The 21,055-nt window shown below is 41.2% G+C and overlaps 1 protein-coding gene across 3 annotated transcripts in view; it reads left to right on the forward strand.

The window, feature by feature from the left end:
- The window catches only part of DCLK1 (doublecortin like kinase 1), a 348,042-nt gene that overhangs the window by 231,432 nt on the left and 95,555 nt on the right, over nucleotides 1–21,055 (forward strand). For all 3 annotated transcript variants that reach the window (XM_034758612.1, XM_034758613.1, XM_034758615.1), the window contains exon 5: nucleotides 16,412–16,528. In XM_034758612.1, the coding sequence (XP_034614503.1) occupies nucleotides 16,412–16,528 (117 nt within the window). The remainder of the gene's footprint in view (nucleotides 1–16,411; nucleotides 16,529–21,055) is intronic.

A 21,055-nucleotide genomic window follows, 5' to 3' on the forward strand; every position in this document is an offset into this window, starting at 1 on the left:
GCAGGTGTGCTCCACAGAAACATACCTGGATAGTTGGCAGCAGGTGATTAAACTGAGGAAGAGAAAATAATGACTTTGCAGGTTTGTTTGTCATGTTTGTGTGTTTTTTATAGACAGAGAATACCTGATGGTAGTCTGTTAAAAGCTCTGAGATATTTCTAAACATTTTTTCCTTTAAAATATTGTGACATTTTCTGTGGTGTATATAGAATACATAGTATTGTGATACAGAAGTTTCATGACCATGGAAGGAAAAGGAAGGATGATCCAGTGGTTAGGGCAGGAGCCTACGACTTGGGAGACCCAGGTTCATATCTGTGCTTTGCTACTGACTTCCTCTGTGACCTAGGGTGAGTCACTTTGCCTCTCTGTGCCTTAGTTTCCTATCTGTAAAATGGGGCTAATACTTCCCTACCTCACAGACATTTTGGGAGGATAAATACATTAAAGATTGTAAAGTGCTTTGAGATCCACTGAAGAAAAGTGCTATATAAGAACTAATTTCAATTTGAGGGTGGGATGGCCATGTTATTTACGAGTGAATTATGGACATAATTCCAATGAGTGCTGGTGAAATCTTTATACCACACTGTCATGTGTGCTGTATATACCACAGAAAATTCCACAATATATGTTAAAATATTTATTTTAGAGCTTTTAACACTTATTAGAACTATTTTTCCACGTCTCCATATGTAAAGCCAGATGTCTTAAGACTTTTAGTTACCCTGAATCACTGCTCTACAGGGAGCCATAAAAGAAAACAAAAACAAAAACCCTCCAACTCTCTAGACTGATTTACAGTAGTTTTTATACCTAAAATTACCACAACTTTAAAGTACTTAATCTCAGGATCTTCCAGGGCTTGAAGTGAGCATTGGATCCCATTTAGAAATTGGGAATCTTCCCATTACAAGGATATAAAGCTCCTTATTCTAGTTCTGTGGGGCTGAAGGATATCTAATGTTAAAGGTACAGAAAAGCTGTCACTGGGCCTCATGCAGGCCTAAACTTTAAGGAAGAAGTTCTTCATTTGGGGTAAGAAGACAACCTTTTTGTGTCAGGTTGATTATATCAGGAAATGGTGGTGGTTTGAAGCTGCTTTGGGGGTTGGAACATTAGTCCAGAAGGAGGTGGCTCGAGAGCAGATGAGGCAATGATACGTGCATGATTCAGCAGTTTATCGCCTGGCTATTCCCCTCGCACATGTGCAAGGTGGGTGTAAAATATTTGTGTATTTTATATGTTCAGGAGTGGAAAAGTCACTCGTCATGTAAGCAGTCATGGATAAGTAACCATTTACCTTATCCAAAGATGGTACTGTAAGTGTATAGGAAGTGACAGGATTCTGAGTACACAATGATCAGATCTGTTGAGTAAGAAATTTCCATTTTTTACGTACTCTTTTCAGAGTAGGATCACACTCTGGTGAGATACTGTTTTGTGTTGTGCTGCAGCATTCCTCGTAGTTTTAGATTGTAAAATCCTCAGGCCATTATCTTGATGGGGTAGTCATCTCCTGGGTAACTTCAGGGAAGGCATTCTATTCAGAGAAGGTGCTATGGGAGAAAATGCAAAGACGGTGGTGGGAGGAGCAGACATCTGGGCACTGTACTCTGTATTTGCTTTGCTTTAGGAATAATGGGGAAGATACACTAAAGGGCTAGAGTTGTTTTTTCACCTAGTATTGCCTCAAACTGCAAAAATTAAAAAAAAAATAGCAATATTTAATTCACAAATAGAGACATCTAGTGAAATAATTTTGTGAACCATTTTGCCAGGCAGAACATGCTTTGTCGATTATAGTAATGACTCATTCTCTTTTCATGGAAAGAGGCCAACTCCAATGGAACATTGTCTAATATCAACTAGCTCTGTGCAACTTAGCTGTAATATCACCCTACAAAGAGGAAATTCTTTACATTAAGACAACAGTTCCCCCCCCCCCGATTACCTAACCTATTCAATAGAATCACAAATAACACCTGTAATAATAAAAAGATACTGGGTATGTAACACCAACAGACCCTGGTCATCGTTGGGCAGGATCGAACCTGGGGCCTCTGGAGCTTAGTGCATGAGTCTAGACCACATGAGCTAAAAGTCAACTAGCTGTTAGCTAAGGCCATAGAGCAGTCTCAATTTTTCTCTCTAAGTGGTCTCGGTGCCACTAGATGGGACAGAACACCCCACCCAGGAGGTGTGGTTTACACATACAGCAACACATCCTGAAAGTGAATGCACTGAATATTTAAATCGCCAGTGTTTGTTGTCGTTTAAGCATTGACTGCATATTCAGTGATGTGTACAAGACAGACATGATTCCTGCCTTAAGAAGCTTACAGTCAAAATAGACAATACACTGGGAGACCTAGAAGATCATGCTGGTGACTTTGTTTTAGATTTTGTTTAATGAGGTGGTGACAGCTTTCATTCATATGCATTTGAGAGTCTCAGTATTTTTCATTTAACAGTATTCTATAAATGGATTAGAGGAAAAAGACTCTACTTTAGAAATGTACACGTGGGAGAACAGAATCAACCAGTGAGGATGCAGATAGAGCAGTTCCTGCTGGAGTGATTGCAAAACTCACCAAAACATCATGAAACAAATTTTAACTCTGAACAGTCTAAAAAAACCCTTCATCTATTAAAACTGTAATATATTGCTTTCTCTGGGTTGAGCATTATCATCTAGTTATGTTGGAAAGTATTAGTACCTCTTAAACTGGCCCACAAAGATTTATGAGTATAACCAGCTATAGTATTGCCAACAAGATTATACACTATCTATGGAGAAAGTCTATATCTTCTGGGACATTAACTTTGCTAATGTCTTGCTGAAAAAGATTTTTAAAGTTACTCAATCTAGCTCCCCTGAGCTCTCTGACAAAGAGGACTTAGAAGTTTATATCTCAATAGGCACCCCAGTCAAGAAATGTTCCTGATTTTAATTTGCCCATTAACCAGGCACTTTATCCCCACTGAACTGTGGGCAGACTTACAGCCGATCTGTCTCTCTTCTTTTTTGGTTGTCTATTGTTGAATCTAGATAGAAGTATGGTAGTGAGAAACATTTGGAGAATTTATATGGGCCATAGTGAGAAGACTTAATGATTAGTTACTTATCTTTTTGTTCTGGGAGAGAGAATCTTTGTTAAGCTAACCAATTAGCTGTGCAAGTCCAATGGGAATTTGATTTATCTTCATTCCAGTGTGGTATGTTCTTTTTTTCTTTGCATAAAAATAAATTAACCTTGCCCCAACCCCCTTTATACTAAACGTCAAATTTGTCACATTGATAAACACATTCTAAATATGCAGATTGATAGATTAAAATGCATCAAAAAAGCATTTCAGCTTAAGTTTAACTTTTTCCTTTCACCTCAAAAACAGTTGGAGCTAGAAATCTCTAAGTTCAATAGACCTGGCAAAAGTATGTTTTAAAGTAAACTATGCTGAATGGACATTCCCCTATTAACTTTTCTATATGATGTTTTCTGTACGGTACTTCTAAAGTTGACTTTTTCTATAAACTAGTGGCTTTCAAACTACTGTTCTGCAGATAAAGGTTTTCCGTCTTTACTGACTATATAAGGGCTGAAGTTCATAAGCTTACAATGTGGGAGCAAGAGATGGAAGACTGTTCAGAATGCCTGTTAGAGGGCATATGCGAGAGATGTGCCAAGAAAATCCATGCTCAACAGATTGTAACGTTCTAATCTGTGGTATGTGGGGAGCCAAAAGAACATAGGGGATGCCTGGTATTTTGGTCATCTAGGAAGGTGTCAAATATTAATGTTCAAAACATTCACTTCCTTTATATTTTCTTATAATATTCTCTATCATTTAGTATATATTTGACTAACACAATTCATTACACGCTCTCTAACAACTGAGTAGTTCATAAACAAGTGCTTCCTCTGCCATTAGCGCAGGCAGGCAGCAGCAGATTCACATGGTTATGATGGATGCTGGAACTATTTTTATAGTGGGAGTGCTGAGAGCCATTGAACCAAACTGTAGATCCTGTATATAATGGAAACCACATCATGCCGGGGGGGCTGCCACATCCCTAGTTCCAACACCTATGGACAAGAGTCAATATGGGAGGATTTAGGTTTCTTAAATCCCTCAAAATAGCATCTTCCATCACATTCATGTTGGGCCTCATACTCTTCTTTCTTTGACCTCAGCTCTAAATCTTCTGTAAAAGCATACCTTCTTCAACACATTGGACATGACCCCACCATTACAGTCCTCTTGTTCTCAATTGATGCAAGATTGCAACTTGCTGGGATCATCTAAGTATCTCCTCATTTGTGCCAAAATTAAAGCTGCAGATGTTAAGAATAGGCCATATCTTATGACACTGAAAACTGTTTAGTTCTTCTTTGAGTAGTATCCCTACCAGTGCTCCACTGTAGGTGTATCCATGCTCCTGTGTCTCAGATAGGAGATTTTAGGTACTAGTGTCTTTGACCCACACATGCGCTTTCCCTGTCTCATGCCTTGCCTTGAGGCTATCTGGTGTTGTGCAGGCAAACTGTCCTCAGTTCCTTCTCAACCACCCTTGGCCTGAAATGGAGCATTAGCAAAGTCTGAGAGACAATTCATTTAAAACTTTATTTTAGGTTATAGAGTAGCTAGTAGAGTTTACATTATCTAGATCTGTTTCCACTTCTGTAGCCTTCATCAAAAATGTTCCCATCACAGAAATATGCAGAGCAGCAACTTGGGCATCTGCTCATACTTTTGAGGAACAATATGCAATCACCTATGATTCAGCATCAGATGCTATGTTTGGATCCATGGTATTATCATCGGTACTAGACTTGACTCCGAAGCTGCACCCCTCCATCAGGGTACTGCTGTAGAGTAACTTACAGTTGAGCACCCACGGACACTCCTACCTAAAATTTCTGATCTGAGGTGCAGGGAGGCGGATACACCTACGGTGAAGCACCCATAGGGGGACACATCTCAAAGAACCACTGTTATTGTATAACGTGAGTAATGTCGCTGTCCCTTCCTCAGAAGTTTTTAATGGCCTGTTTCTGAGCCACATAACAGAGCTGTGATCACTACTGTGCTGAATTCTCTCAAGTCCAGGGATAAAAGATTTTTGCTTGTGTTATGTGACAGATGCGTATTAGACTTGCATACACAATATGAAGGGGAAGTATAGGCAAGAGAAGCACATACACAGTCTTCTTTCTTTCATGAAGAGTAAAGTGAGTCATGAGGCATTCTCTTGTTAAATGCAAAACGTAAAATTTAGTAGAATTTCCCATGTTACGTGAAACTATTTCCAACTAAATAGCATCATCTTCTATGTTGGTTAGTGCAGCCTGTGAAAGAGACCCTTCAAAAAGTGAGAGGCATGGTCAAATCTAGGGAAACAGTGTTGGAATGGCTTGGATAAAATATATTGAGCAAGTAACATTCAAAGTGACTGGTGACCAAAACAGAGAATGTGGCAATACTGATTAGAGCTGGTCAGACTTTCTTTGACAAAACTTCTTTCTGTTCAAAAATGCTGTTTTATTTTAAACACATCTGTGTAACATTTTTATCAGTTTAGAAGAAAAGAGCATTGGGGGGGGGGGGTTCACAGATCCAGGAATATTGAGAGAGAGAGAGAGAGAGACATCCTCAGATTCCACCCACTCACCCCCACCCCAGAATAACTAATAATTTGGTGATTAGGGCACTCACCTGGGATGCTGGAGGCATGTGCTCTGCTTGATTTGGAGTAGGGACTTGAACCTGGGTCTTCCATGTCTAACATGTGTCCTAACCACCAGGCTATGGAGTCAACAGCAAATGACTAACTGTAGCAAAACATCTTACAGAATACAAAGAAAGCATAGGGAATATTACAGATATGGAGGTTGTTAACTGAGACAAAACTGGGAAGTTTTTATTTGTGATCATTGAGGAACCCATGCACAGTTTAGGATTGAGGCAGGTATATTCCTGAGCACTGCAATGGCATATGTCAGATGATTCTTTCACAAAGGTTGGCAGCTGGAGATCAGAAATATGAAATCTGTTCTGCCACACTAGGATTAGGATTATTATTACAAATGATTTCTGGTTTTCTTGATATTGGGCAAAGGAAGAGAACCAAAACAGGTATTGTGTGTGAGCAGGGTAAGATCATTGATACCTTTCAGAAATTATAGTGCATATCTGGACATTTGGGTATGCGTTAGTTACAAATGGGTGTGTTGCAAGATCAAGTAATAAAGATATATGCGATCTCTACAGAATGACAATCTTAAGAGTGACACAATTCACAAACATAATACTTTGAATTTCAAAGATCCTATATAAATTATATTTTAGTAAAATATGACTGTCTGACATTGTTTCACTAATTTGAAAATGAACAAGGAAGGACTTTGAAGATTATGAGCAAAATAAGAATCAGTGGTGATTGTGGATAGATATTTGGCTGTGTGTGTGTTCTCTCTGTGTGCTGTCCCAGCTCTGTACAGATAGTTGGCTCAGCAGACCTTGAGCGAACTGCCCAATGACCACAAGATCTGTTAAGGTACGAAGGCACCCAGCCAGGTTTATTGTCAATGAAGCACGGTAATAGCACCTGGCAGACTCTACGAGGGTACTAAGACATGTATGCTTGTGACAACGGGCGCAGCTCAGTCAGTGGCAGGACTTTCCACTGCCCTCTAGGCTGGCCAAAGATACTCCCTCTGAAATAAATCTTAATACCCTGATATAAACAAGTTACATACTATCCTCTTGACCTTCTCTTTTAGGAGGATCAGTGTGTTTCTGTTATTATTGGGAGGTGTTTTTGTACTATCCTGGATATCAGGATGTTCTGGTATCACTTGATATCGGGATGTATTTGCGTGAATACTCGGATACTTAACACTTCTTAGGAATGTGTATTTCTGCAATATCAGCCCTGTTCTTGCCAGATTCTGTGAGCAGGCCCTGCCTCAGACAAGGCCTCTGATACAAAGGCTTATGTCTCAGGCTTTCTTCCTACTACATTGATATGTGTAATTTGTTATCGAGGATTCACAAAGACCTTGCTGTTAGATATGAGGCACTTCTGGAATAATGCATAGATTTTACCATCCAAACAGCATCCTCTTGTTGGCTGAATCTACCGATAATTTTGGATTTGAAAGGGTTTGGAAGTCTCTCTTGTTGTTTGTTGAGTTGAAATTCAGCATAAGTTTCACTCATCCTGTCTATTGTATGAAGTTGTTACCTTGTAAATGAGTCCTTATCCCGGTTTGGACAATGAAGGAGGATTTCTTCCTTTGAGAGAGAGCTTGGCTTAGATTGGACTTCATGTATGAAGGAGGAACTGCAATCAAGGCATGCTTCTAAGCAGGAGATAATGTTTTTTTTAAAGCATTTGCTACTAAGAGAGTTCGGTACACAGCTGATTTACATGGTGTCATAACTATAAAGGGAAGGGTAACAGCTGTCCTGTGTACAGTACCATAAAATCCCTCCTGGCCAGAGACTCCAAAATCCTTTTCCCTGTAAAGGGTTAAAAAGCTCAGGTAACCTGGCTGGCATCTGACCCAAAGGACCAATAAGGGGACAAGATACTTTCATAGACTCGTAGACTCATAGACTTTAAGGTCAGAAGGGACCATTATGATCATCTAGTCTGACCTCCCGCATGATGCAGGCCACAAAGCCGTCCCAACCCCTTTCAAATCTTGGGGAGGGAGAGGCTTTTGTTTGTGCTCTTTGTTTGGGTTGCGCGTTCGCTCTTGGGACTGAGAGGGACCAGACATCAATCCAGGTTCTCCACATCTTTCTAAACAAGTCTCTCCTATTTCAAACTTGTAAGTAAATAGCCAGGCAAGGCGTCTTAGTTTTACTTTGTTTTCTCAACTTGTAAATGTACCTTTTACTAGAGTGTTTATCTTTGTTTGCTGTACTTTGAACCTAAGACTAGAGGGGAGTCCTCTGAGCTCTTTAAGTTTGATTACCCTGTAAAGTTATTTTCCATACTGATTTTACAGAGATGATTTTTACCTTTTTCTTTAATTAAAAGCCTTCTTTTTAAGAACCTGATTGATTTTTCCTTGTTTTAGATCCAAGGGGGTTGGATCTGTATTCACCAGGAGTTGGTGAAGGTCTCTCAAGGCTTCCCAGGGAAGGGAACTAGCCTTGGGATGGTGGCAGCGGACCAGAGCTAAGCTGGTAGTTAAGCTTAGAAGTTTTCATGCAGGCCCCTACATTTGTACCCTAAAGTTCAAAGTGGGGATACAGCCTTAACACATGGTATTTCTGCTTTTCATGATGAGAACATACTTGTTTTTCTAGTAAGATCAAATCGGGTGTCTTAAAAAAACGTGAGCTTGCATTTGTAGATGATTTGATTGCTGCATGTGATAAAACCATAGGTCTTTTTGTCCCAAGCATGCATTAGTGTGTTCATTTGAGACAGGAAGGGGTGGAATGGTGGATGCTAAGTAAGGACCAAAAGGGAACTAAGTGCAACCATAGCAATTGCTTATCAGAGAGCATTTTAAACCAGCTGAAATCTCTCTGTTATTCCCCATTTATCCTATTTATTTCTGGTGATTAGGGATAACTGCCCCTTTGAAAATGTCATCATTTCAAGCAAGAGCTGCCACTGATTCACTAGTGCAGTCTGCAGCAGTGTCTCCTAGAGAAGATGATGCCATCTCCATTCTACTGCAGTCAAGTACAACTTCAGTTCTGGAAAGAGAAGATTACAGAGCGGTGATGTTTAACTGACATAGCAAAATCTTATTAGCTGCATTAGGAATTAGTATCATGGAACAAATTATTTCTAGTCTTTAAAGTTAAAATTGTACTCCATTAGGGGTAATGATCTATCGATTGCCCTGCAGGCATTGTTAGTGTGGCGAAGGTCTTTTGCAATAGTAAAAGGTAGCAGCCTAAGGCTTACGATAAAGTGGCTTACCAACAACCATAGATATCCTTGATCCTCCTCATTGCTTATCTATATTATACTGCTGTTGCTGAAAACAAATAACATGTCTTTAATTACTACATGCTAATTTTTTGTGAGCTTTGGCAACAGGAAAAATCCGGGGTACCAATATAAACATTTCTGGTTTCCCATTATTTGCGTGATTATGAAGTTACTGACACCATATTGCAATCTTAGGAACTCTGTATCTCTCATCTTGTCTGTAAATACAAATAATGCACATTGGAAAACATAATCCCCACTATACGTATTAAATGATGGGGCCTAAATTAGCTGTTACCACTCAAGAAAGAGATCTTGGAGTCATTGTGGATAGTTCTCTGAAAACATCCACTCAATGTGCAGCCACAGTCAAAAAAAGCGAACAGAATGTTGGGAATCATTAAGAATGGGATAGGTAATAAAACAGAAAATATCATATTGCCTCTATATAAATCCATGGTGTGCCCACATCTTGAATACTGCATGCAGATGTGCTTGCCCCATTTCAAAAAAAAATATTGGAATCAGAAAAGGGCAAAAAAGTGATTAGGGGTATGGAATGGCTGCCATATGAGGAGAGATTAATAAAACTGGTACTTTTCAGCTTGGAAAAGAGATGACTACGGGGGGATATGATAGAAGTCTTTAAAATCATGATGGGTGTGGAGAAAATAAATAAGTGTTATTTACTCCTTCTCCTAACACAAGAACTAGGGGTCACCAAATGAAATTAATAGGCAGCAGATTTAAAACAAACTAAAGGAAGTATTTTTTTCACACAACACACAGTCAACTTGTGGAATTCCTTGACAGGATGTTGTGAAGGCCAAGACTATAACAGGGTTCAAAAAAGAGCTAGATAAGTTCATGGAGGTTAGGTCCATCAATGGCTATTAGCCAGGATAGGCAGGGATGGTGTCCCTACCCTCTGTGTGACAGAAGCTGGGAATGGGCAACGGGGGATGGATCACTTCATGGTTACCTGTTGTGTTCATTCCCTCTGGGGCACGTGGCATTGGCCACTGTTGGAAGACATAATACTGGGCTAGATGGACCTTTGGTTTGACCCCGTATGGCTGTTCTTGTGTTCTTAAGATAGGAATTTACACCACTGAGCTATCATCTGGATCTATCCTCTTTCTCTCAATGTGATAATTGGTAATATTGTTCAGATGTCTTGAACCTCGTAGGCTAATGCTCCTTGCTACAATGGAACTCAAAGAACCACAGTCAGTATGTATACTGCTCATATTTTGTGGTTGTCTGTTCTATTCATCATTTTGCAGTTTTCTTGGTGGTATAATATATAACATTTTTATTGCTAGATATTCTTGCTGAAATCAATTATCTGGCATTCTGCAATTGGAACTGAGTTTTGTAGTAATACAGAAGTGTTGACTCCCTTTTTTCTTTGTATTATTGTGCATAGAATCAACATTTACACCCAAACTATCTTGATCCTTCATCAGTCTATATCAGACAATGGTGAGTGGAAATAATAGAGCTTTGCCAAACATTCTGAGTCCCATCTGAACATACTCTGAAATCACCTCTTATTACTTTTCTGTTCTCCTTTGGCTGAGCCTGGCCCAATGGCCAAGAGAGTCAAGAAGCCTTTTTTTCCTCTGTGTGGGTGGGGCTCTGTTCCTATAGTACTCTCTGATTTGGTTGAGGGGGACAAAAAGAAAACCAGGAAAAATTCATGCGTTTGTATTTTGTAACTTACGAAGCCTACATGAATCACTGTGCAGTTAGGAAAGGATGATGCTGTGTACAGAAGGGGGGAGGAGGGGTTGCTTGTTTTTCCCTTCTCCTTTGGCTGAAATTCCATTAATCTCAATCTAAGATTGAAAATATCCTCAATCTAAGTGGAAAATATTGTTTTTCTAATCCATTTTTTAGTGTAGTTTACCTAGCCCTATACCCTCCCCAATACTGCGGCGGCTGACTTAGTCCTTATGTATGGAAGTGGCCAATCTGGGGTGATTAATTCCATTATTTAGTGGAAACTGTTAGCTTACATTACAGCGTAGTTTTCTAAGTGGGGATGTGGCAGCAGAATCATGTATATAAACTTTGAACCAGAGTCAGTGTCTGTCTGGCAAGCAGAGGCTTAGTAGTACGATAGTGTTAAATTCCTCAGTGGAAACTTAGAGAAGATCTACACTACCGGTTAAGTTGATCTAACTTACACCGCTTGGGGGTGTGGAACCCCCCCTCCACACTGAGTGATGCAAGTTTTGTGCTGTCTATACCAGTGCTATGTCAGCGGGAACTTACACTTCTCACTGAGATGGAGCAATTATGCCAACAGGAGAGCGCACTCCCGTTGGTATAGCACATCTTCACCAGACATGCTACATTGGCGCAGGTGCACTGATGTAGTGCCGCAGTGTAGACATGCCCTTACTCTTTTTATCTAGTACTATTACAATATTTGAACACAAAAGTTTCCGGACACTGGTGTGTGCAACAGAGGCACCTATCCCACATGCTTGCCTTTCCAGGCCACAGTCTAGCATATAAAAATCTCTGCATGTACTCATATAAACCCATAAGCAATGTGAAACTTGACAAACCTTGCCTGTAGGTTCACAATAATACTTGAACACAGGGAAAATATGGTCATTTAAACAAACTTCAGGGCCTGTGAATGAATCATTTCAGAGAGGGGGAAAAAGTTATATCAAAGCAGTTTTGAACTGAACTTTGAATAGTTTGCGCAGCAAAAGGAAAGGAGGAGGAGGAGGAGGATTTCAATTATCTAGGCCAAGGGCAGGAGAGAAGAAGCTTTGTGAAGGTGATGTGCTCAGTCTCCAGTTGATCATGTGTAAGTCTGTCTCATGGAGGAGTAAGCACTTTGTTTGACCTTCCTGGCCCTATTCAGGCTAGATGTGATGGCTTCTCCATAGGATAATATTCTCTGGGAGTGAGTAGAACATTCAGCCATATGACTGGGGGCAGGGGGAATTAACCTTTCTAATTTTCTACTGTTCCTTGATTATCCAGATACCTAAGTTATGGGCACTTCACTGTGCTTCTTCTTACACCAAGTCTTAGACATTTCTCCACTCTTTTATTCTCGTCCCACATGTTTCTTCATACACTATTAGGTTGTTTGTCATATTTATTTATGATTTTTCTTGACATTTTTATACTTCCCCAGGACTGCAGTTGAAGGATTAGCAGGAACATTGTCCTACACCCACCCCAAATATCAGTTCAGTAGGAAGAAATAACATTGATATGATAAGTGTCAAAGGGGTAGCCGTGTTAGTCTGGATCTGTAAAAGCAGCAAAGAGTCCTGTGGCACCTTATAGACTAACAGACGTATAGGAGCATGAACTTTTGTGGGTGAATACCCACTTCTTCGGATATGATAGAGGTTTATACAATCATGACTGGTGTGGAGAACGTAAATAAGAAACATAACACAAGAACTAGGGGTCACCAAATGAAATTAATAGGCAGCAGATTTAAAACAAACAAAAGGAAATATTTTTTTTCACACAATGTATGGTCAATCTGAGGAACACCTTGCCAGAGGATGCTAGGAAGGCCAAGATTATAATAGGGTTAAAAAAAGATAAGTTTATGGAGAATAGGTCCATCAATGGCTGTTAGCAAGGGTGAGTAGGGATGGTGTCCCTTGCCTCGGTTTGCCAGAAGCTGGGAATGGGCAATAGGGGATGGATCACTAGATGATTATGTGTTCTGTTCATTTCCTCCGGGGCACCTGGCATTGGCCACTGTTGGAAAACAGACCTTTGGGCTGATCCAGTATGGCCGTTCTTATGTTCTTATTGACAGGCGCTTGAATTCCTATTCTCTTCCTTAGTACGCATCTCCTCCTGGTCTTTTCACTTACACTTTGGCTGAGGTGAAGTACGTAGGAGCTATGAGCACCTTAATGAGAGCTCTAATAATGGTGGAGTGAGTGCAGAACTTCTGCTTCTCTCCTACTATGGAAGCACTAGTAAAGAATACATAGTTATAAATTACTTCACCAAATTTCCGACTTCTTAACTCTTCATCGGACAACTGAATTTTTCTATGCAAATTTTCAAGATAAAAATACTCAGATTTTAGAGGAAATATTTTAAAATAATACTCCCACATTAAAAGTTTGTCCTGTAAGTCTAACTTTTTGGATGTTTAGAATCTAAAAATCAATAAAACATATGAACACAATAATTGACACACAAATTAGGTCTCATAACATCTTGAGCATTTGTATTGTAATGCAAAACCCTAAGTCCAACCCCATATGTTACCTATGTACCCACAATGCAATCAATTCACATATGTAGGTAATAAATATATGATGGATTTTGTTGAGGTCAGAGTTAAGGTTTTACATCAGTCTGAGATGGAAAAATGTTGTGTCTGCATTGTATTCCTTTACATGTTAGAAGTGGAAGGAAGTTTCTTATATGTGATGAAGAATGTCAGTGCAGGTATTAATATATGTAGTAGGGAGAGAGCCTGGGACATAAGCTCTTGTATTAGGGGCCTGAGATGAGGCAGGACCTGCTCTCAAAATCTGGCAAGAACAGTCCTGATAATGCCGAAATACACATTCCTAAGAAGTGCTAAGCACAGAGTACTCATGCAAGCACATCCCGATATCAAGGATAGTACAAAAACATTCCCCAAGGATAATGTAAACACACTGACCCCTCCTAAAAGATAAGGTCAGGAGGACAGTACATAACTTGTTTTTATCAGGATATAAAGATGTATCTCAGAGGGAGTATCTTTGGCCAGCTTAGGGGGCAGTGGAAAGTCCCGCCATTGTCTGAGCTGCGTCTATTGTCATGGGCATGCATGTTTTAGTATCCCTGTAGGGTCTGCCAAGTGTTAATACCGTGTTTTGTCAACAATAATCCTGACTGGGTGCCTTCATACCTTAATGGATCTTGTCATTAGGCGGTTCGTTTGAGGTCTGCCATGCCAGCAGTATGTGCAGAGCAGGGATAGCACACAGGGAGAGCACGTGCACACACACAACAGAACATCTAACCACAATATACAGTAAGGAAAGTTTTCTTAACTAGATATTTCCTTGCCTTTAAGGGACTGTATGTGAGGGATTTGCACTTGTCAAGCAAACTAGACTGTATTCTAATAGTTTTGGGTGATGAGATCTGTCTGTATTAGTGGTTTGCATAGCACCTATTAACAGAGCCGTTCCTTGGGTATGGCGAATCGGGGAGACTGCCTTGGGCCCCACACGTTGGAGGTTCCCACTCTTCGATAAAATCAAGAGGAGGCGCTGGGGAGGTGAGGCGGGAGGCAGGCAGGCGAGTGGCATGAGGAGGCGAACGGGGAGGCGAGTGGTAGGCAGGCGGGGGGGGGGGGAGAGCGAGGAAGAGCCATCTTACCAGAACCTCCCCCTTCCTCCAGCGCCTCCTGCCCACCGGTGGGCCCCACCGATCAGCGCCTCCCCCTCCTTCTCAGCACCTACCACCTGTCGCGGATCAGATGTTTTGTGGCATCAGGATGCGCTGGGGGTAAGGGGAGAGAAGCAAGGGCATAGCATGCTTGGGAAAGGGGGAGGAACTGGGTGGGGAAGAGGCGGGGGGGCAGGGCAGGAAGAGGTGGGGCGGGGCAGAGTGGGGGTGGGAAGAAGCAGGGCGGGGTGGGGCCTTGGGGAAAGCGATAGAGTGGAGCCGGGGCCTAGTCGGAGTCAGGGGGAGCACCCCCCCGGCAGATTAGAAATTCTGCACCTATGTCCCAGGCCCCGCACCCCTCAGTGACAGCCCATCCTATTAATGTAGTATCTAAACACATTTCCTTCCTCACTGATCAGCTGGTGTGGATGTGTATTCAAAGTATATACTATACACTTATAGATTTTTTTTTTTCAGTATGTATCATTAGTGGCATTAATTCCCTAAAAAACAAAGAATTTGACACGTTATATTACCTTATGTTTTAAACCTTGACCTAAAGAACTTCCTGTGTTTGACATTCGCAGAAGGTTTTTGGACCTGCTTTTGATGTAAATATATTAGTGTGAAGTTTCTCTCATAGTTTCTAGTGGAAATACAATTGAAAAATTTACCCTGGTGTATTACTGGTTTCAGCTAGCCATTACCTTTTTAGAACAGAGCAAATGCATTCCGCATTTCCGCTCATCACCTGTACAAGGTCTCCTCATGGCTCCTCCAGACACTTCCCTAGTAACTCATCAATTCCTCCTCCTACCCTCTCCAGTAGCTTGAGGTCCTGAAAATTGTTAGGATAGCCCCTAGAAATGAACATGATTACATCCCTTGTTGATAGATATGGTACAGTGGATTATTTGTGCTCGATTCTCCTTCTTTCTTTTCTGAAGTACGTCACAGATGCCATTGATTGACTACAAAGATAAATGATATACCTATATGCAGTGTGTTTTGGCCAGTGACACCAAAAAGCTTGTTTGTTTCTCTTAAACAATTTGGAAGGAACCTGTGGGGAGGAAGACGGGGAGACAGTCCTGATGTACAAATCAATTAGTGGATCAGTTTCTCTTAAATTAAGAAAGTGAAGTGACGCTGTCATGTGAACTCAGTGCACACATTGCTGCAGACTCTTGTAATCCTATCTGGGCTAAAAATCCTAAATCTTTTTTTTTCTTTTTTTTTTTTAAACTCTGTGAGGTGTCTGATGATGAAATTTGTTGCCATTATGACTGTAATCCCTCCACTTTCATGCACATATATTCTATCCATCCTCAGGCCAAGAACCATTTTGCAGGCGTAAATGCAAGAGCTGTGTGGGTGTATATAAACTCTAACCTGAACAGCTTGCTGTGTTCTCAAGTGGGAGGGTAATTTCGCCCCTTCGTTGATTTTACTGATGTCTCTTATGAGCAAATAGTGCCATTTCCCCCAACCTGTGATGAATTACATGTGCTACAGGGTGGGTTGTTGCTCACCAGAGAATTAAGCAGGAGCAACAACCTTGCTTCACTTTCCTCAAACCTTTCATGAGTGACGGACACCTGCATCATATCATGTAATCTTAACATTTTGAGATATAAAAGCAGTCTTCTGGTATGTTCTCCTAGAAAACACAGCTTAGACTGATAGAAAAACACTCACAATGCAGAGGGATCACTTACAGAAAAACAATGGATTATAATTTGCTAAAATCTTCAAAAGTAAACTGTAAATTTTACATGGTCTCTGTGCCATGAAATCTTTCTGTTCCATGTATCTACAGTAAACATAATATTTATGAGTCAGGGTTACTGCAGTATTGTATTCACTGTAGAGTGGCAAAAGCATGGATTTGAATGGGGCCCTCTGTACAGATTCAATAAATTCTTCCCTCTCCCATAAAACTTCTTAAGGGGAATAAATATAAGCATGGGTTTGTGCTTTCTGTGCTGTTTTTGCAACATTTCTTTGCTAGTTTCCTTAACTGCTAACTTGTACTGTTTCTTTGTCTTTTAGAATGTCGGGTAGTGAAATCTACTTCCTATACCAAAATAGCTTCAACATCACGTAGGAGCACCACCAAGAGCCCGGGTCCATCTAGACGCAGCAAGTCTCCTGCCTCTACCAGCTCAGGTAAAGCAAAGAAGAAATGTTTCCTACTAGCAAAAACAAATGCTTTTGAATACAGTTGGTAGTGTTAAAATCTCTGGGGGGCTTGCAAGATACTGTACATATACAATAATTTACACTAAAATGTCATGTTTTGTATCAGACAGTTACCTTGGTTTCTGAGAGACAATGTTTATTTCCCAATCTAAATTGTAGAAAAATACATGTATTGCAAAATTTTAAATACCACAACATGGTATCTGTGTCTGAGAGTCAGGATTACTGCAGTAATGCACTGAATGTGCCATGACAAAAACTTGGATCTTCATGGAGCCCTCTGTACAGACTCAATAGATTCTTCCCCCTCCCATGAATGGGAGAAGAGAAAAGGGCAAAGTAGAAGAAGGTACATGAAGCAGCTATGAAACGAAACTGAGGTAAAGACACTGAGGAGGGTTGGAGCAAACAGCCAATCAACCCAGGGTCGAGAAAGTCCAGTGAAAACTATAAACATTTCTCTGAATGTCTGAAGGTACCTGAGTTGGCTGCTTTCATAGCTGCTCCTATCAGCTGGAGTCTCTAGCTGTTTCTTTTCCAACAACATGTAGGGAGGCAGGGCATCCCTATATCCCAGTGATCCCAGAATGGGGGAGGTCTCCTTTGCACAAGTTTAGAGGTTGTTGGGGGAGGGGTGGCCTTGCTGGGCCCCATTTTATTCCATCCCCCCAATGCAGCAGTCGCTGGTTTGTGCTGTTTCTGCAGCTATACTACTGGCTGGAGTGTCTGGCTGGTGTTCCTCTCTGTAGTTTTTCCCCAAGAGAAAAGTAAGTAATTGGTTACCTTTCAATGGTGACCAGTGAATATGCAATTAACAGTTCTTAATAGTTGACATGCAGATATTGTGTACAACATAGGGTTGCCATCTCTGACTGAAGCTATTCTGGGAAAAAATAATTTTTCAACATGACGTAATGTCATTTTCTTAAAATACCCTATTAAAATCTCCCGGATTGCTTTCAGTTGTCACCGGGAGAGGGTTGCCAATTCCAGGAGACTCCAGGCCAATCCCGGAGGGTTGGCAACCCTATCCGAAGAGGACACATGGGATTGCAACCTGCAAATAAAGCCATACAGTAATTCCTCACTTAACTTTGTAGTTATGTTCCTGATAAATGCGACTTTAAGTGAAACGATGTTAAGCGAATCCAATTTCCCCATAAGAATTAATGTAAATAGCGGGGGTTAGGTTCCAGGGAATTTTTTTTTATGCTAGACAAAAGGCATTATATACATTTTAAACAATTTTAAACAAGCAATTTAATACAGGTATTAAACAGGCTGGCAGCCCCGCTACAGCACCCCTACGCGCCCGCCCCCCACCCCCCCCCCCCCCCCGCTGCCTGCGGCAATCAGGCGGGTTTGCGCCGTTCGGGAGGGGGGGGGGAGGCTGCGCGCTGCGTCCTCGCTCCTCCCACCAGCCTCCTGAACGCCGCAAACCAGCTGATTGCCACAGGCAGGGGGAGCAGGGGGAAGGCGCTGATCTGCGGGGTCCGCCAGCGGGCAGGAGGCGCTTGAGGGAGATATAGGAGGGCTGCCAGCCATGGACAAAGCAGGCAGCCAAATGGCGTTATAGCGGAGCATTGCACAACTTTAAACGAGCATGTTCTGTAATGGAGCAGGGACGTAACATCAAAACAAAGTTAAGTGAGAGGACATTAAGTGGGGAGTTACTGTACCTTATTATACCTTAAAAACCTTTTGAAAATTAAAATGATGAGCATTTCTTGCTATGTGTATAGTGTGAAAAATATTTATTAGCATATAGTGTATTTTATCTCTAAAGGTCCCAGATTGCTTAAACCAAACTATATATAGGGATTAGTTTATTCACTGATGAAACCTGTTTAACGAATACCTGCCAGATAGCCTAGTTTGGCTGGGAGAGTCTGAGGGTTTGAACACCTTTCCCAGTGAACTATGTGGTCAGCTTAGGTCCAAGGAATATGATACCATAACAGCAGCAGAAGTAGAGGAATCCTGCAAAGAGGTAATGAGGAGAAGTATTGATATAGGGAGTAGAATTAAATAATTTTTATAGGGGACAATTATGTATTCAGACAGTGTAAGGAACAGTTTTTGAAAGCCTAGGCATGCAAAACCCAACAGGATGGATTTGTTCTTTGATCCTGAACATAAATTGAGTACGGTGCAATTTATAGGTGTGGAGAATAGAGTTAAATCAGACTTTGAAAAGTGAGGGCCTGTTAGCTGTCGTATTGGCTCTGCATTGACATTAAGGCTATGCTTATGGATGGAATTAGCTTAATGTATACTGCATTTATGTGTTCATCAACATTTCTGTGCAAAGTCACCATTATTCTGTGCACAAATTAGATATATAGAGATCCCTCTGGCAGACCCCAAATCTGTGGTGTATTTGGAAAAAATATTCTGGCAACATTTTTGACATGTTGGCAAATATGTTAATATAGTATGGTTTTGGACATGAGGTTAATAGCAGGGTTGGCCAGAAAGCAAGAATTCTTTATTGTGAAAGAATTAAAACTTTTGCAATTTATTTTTGTTCCAATGCAGATCAAAAATGAGACTTGTGAAGTTTTGAGACACAGACCAACCTATTCCAAAATAGCCAATAGCCCAGTGGTTAGGGCACTTATTTGAGATGTAGGAGAGAGAGGTTCAAGTCCCTGTTCTGCCTAATTTGGTGTCTGGGTCTTCCACATACTAGGTGACCTCCCCAATGGATGCGATGGAGAGTCCTGCTATCTTTTCTGTTGCAACTGTTCCACTTTGTATAAATAATTAAATATTCATTAAGATAGAGAGTGAGACACTGATGATTTAAATGACACACAGAAAAGAATGTTAAGGTTGCAAAGTCAAGCACTCAAAACTTAGGAAATGTACCCTTAAATGTACCCTATTTCAGCAATGTCCCAGGACACGATTAATATACACATCTTTTGTCTGCCAAGCTCTCAATTGCTGAAATGTACAACCTCCTTTTACAACCCACAGGATTTCATCTAACACTATTAAAAGACAAAGAGGGAAAAATTGCCTCTAATTTCCCTATTGATGTTCTTCCACACTTATTAATTTCTTTCATATTGTCTCTGTAGCAATAATTCAGACTCTTAGCCAAATCAGAAAAAAACTATCACACCTTCTGGACACACATTCTTGGAGGATAGATCCATCAATGGCTATTAGCCAGGATGGACGGGGATGGTGTCCCTAGCCTTGTTTGCTAGAAGCTGGGAATGCGTGGCGGGGTGAATCACTTGATGATTACCCGTTCTGTCCATTCCCTCTGGGGCACCTGGGAAGACAGGATACTGGGCTACGTGGACCTTTGGTCTGACCCAGTATTGCCATTCTTATGTTCTAAATCTCTGATGTGGTGCAAATCTGCTCTCTTACATTGTATGAGTCCTTGTTCCTGCCTCCTCCCTCCTGCCCCCGAATGTCGCAAGCCAGCTGATTGCCACGGGCAGGAGGGAGGGGGGAGGAGCGAGGATGCAGCGTGCGGAGTAAAGGGGGGGGAAGAAGAGGTGGGTTAAGGGTGGGGACTTGGGGGAAGGGATGGCGTGGGTGGGCCGAGGGTTGAGTCCCCCGCACCTGGTGCTTGCAGAGTAGGGGAAACTGCTACTGCACAACGTGCTTCTCCTAGCCTACGGCACCTTCAGCCTCCTTGCCTGCCTCATTGTCTCCAGTGCCAGTGGGCTGTGCCTGTGTGGGGTAAGGCGGGTGCACCTTCCAACTATAGTACTGTACTGTATGGGCAAAAAAAAAAAAAATCCCTGGAACCTACTCCCCCCCCCCACACTTTACATCCATTCTTATGGGGAAATTGGATTCGCTTAACATTGTTTCACTTAAAGTCGCATTTTTAAGGAACATAACTACAACGTTAAGTGAGGAGTTACTGTATTCAGAGTATGGTTTGATTGGTGTGCAGTAAGTAAGGCACAAAGCTATACATTGAACAAAAGGATAAAATGAAATATAGGATAGTTGCTCATTCAGTGAGCACTGCCCATCCTGTGTACTGAATGAGGCAGAGGTCCTGTGCAGGGGAAAAACTGTGGGATCATCTGACATAGGAAATGCCAGATTTAAGGTTGCCTGTGAAATCCTAACTTTGCAAATTTAACATTCTTTTAATGTAGTGTTTTCATATGTCATTTCCCAGATTTTCAAAAAAAGCAAACAGAAAAAAATTGACATTTCTTCATGTGGAACCATTTTGACTCGCATGTGGTTTAACAACAGGGTTCGAAATTTTAGAATCCACAGCACAGATCTCTGCCACTTGACTAACAGAGTAACTGATAGAGATTGACAACCCACTATGCTATGTGAGCCAACCACCAGGGGGAGAGGAGGCAGACTTTTAGCCATCAGATTTCATGGCAGTGGAATGTAGAGACTCAAGAACCCTGGGTTTTATTCTAGGTTCAGAGGGAAGTGTATCGTAGTGATTACAGACCATTCTGCTCCATTTCCTACAAGCCCTTCCCCCCTTGT

This window comes from Trachemys scripta, chromosome 1, assembly GCF_013100865.1.
Source record: "Trachemys scripta elegans isolate TJP31775 chromosome 1, CAS_Tse_1.0, whole genome shotgun sequence".
Lineage (NCBI taxonomy): Eukaryota > Metazoa > Chordata > Testudines > Emydidae > Trachemys > Trachemys scripta.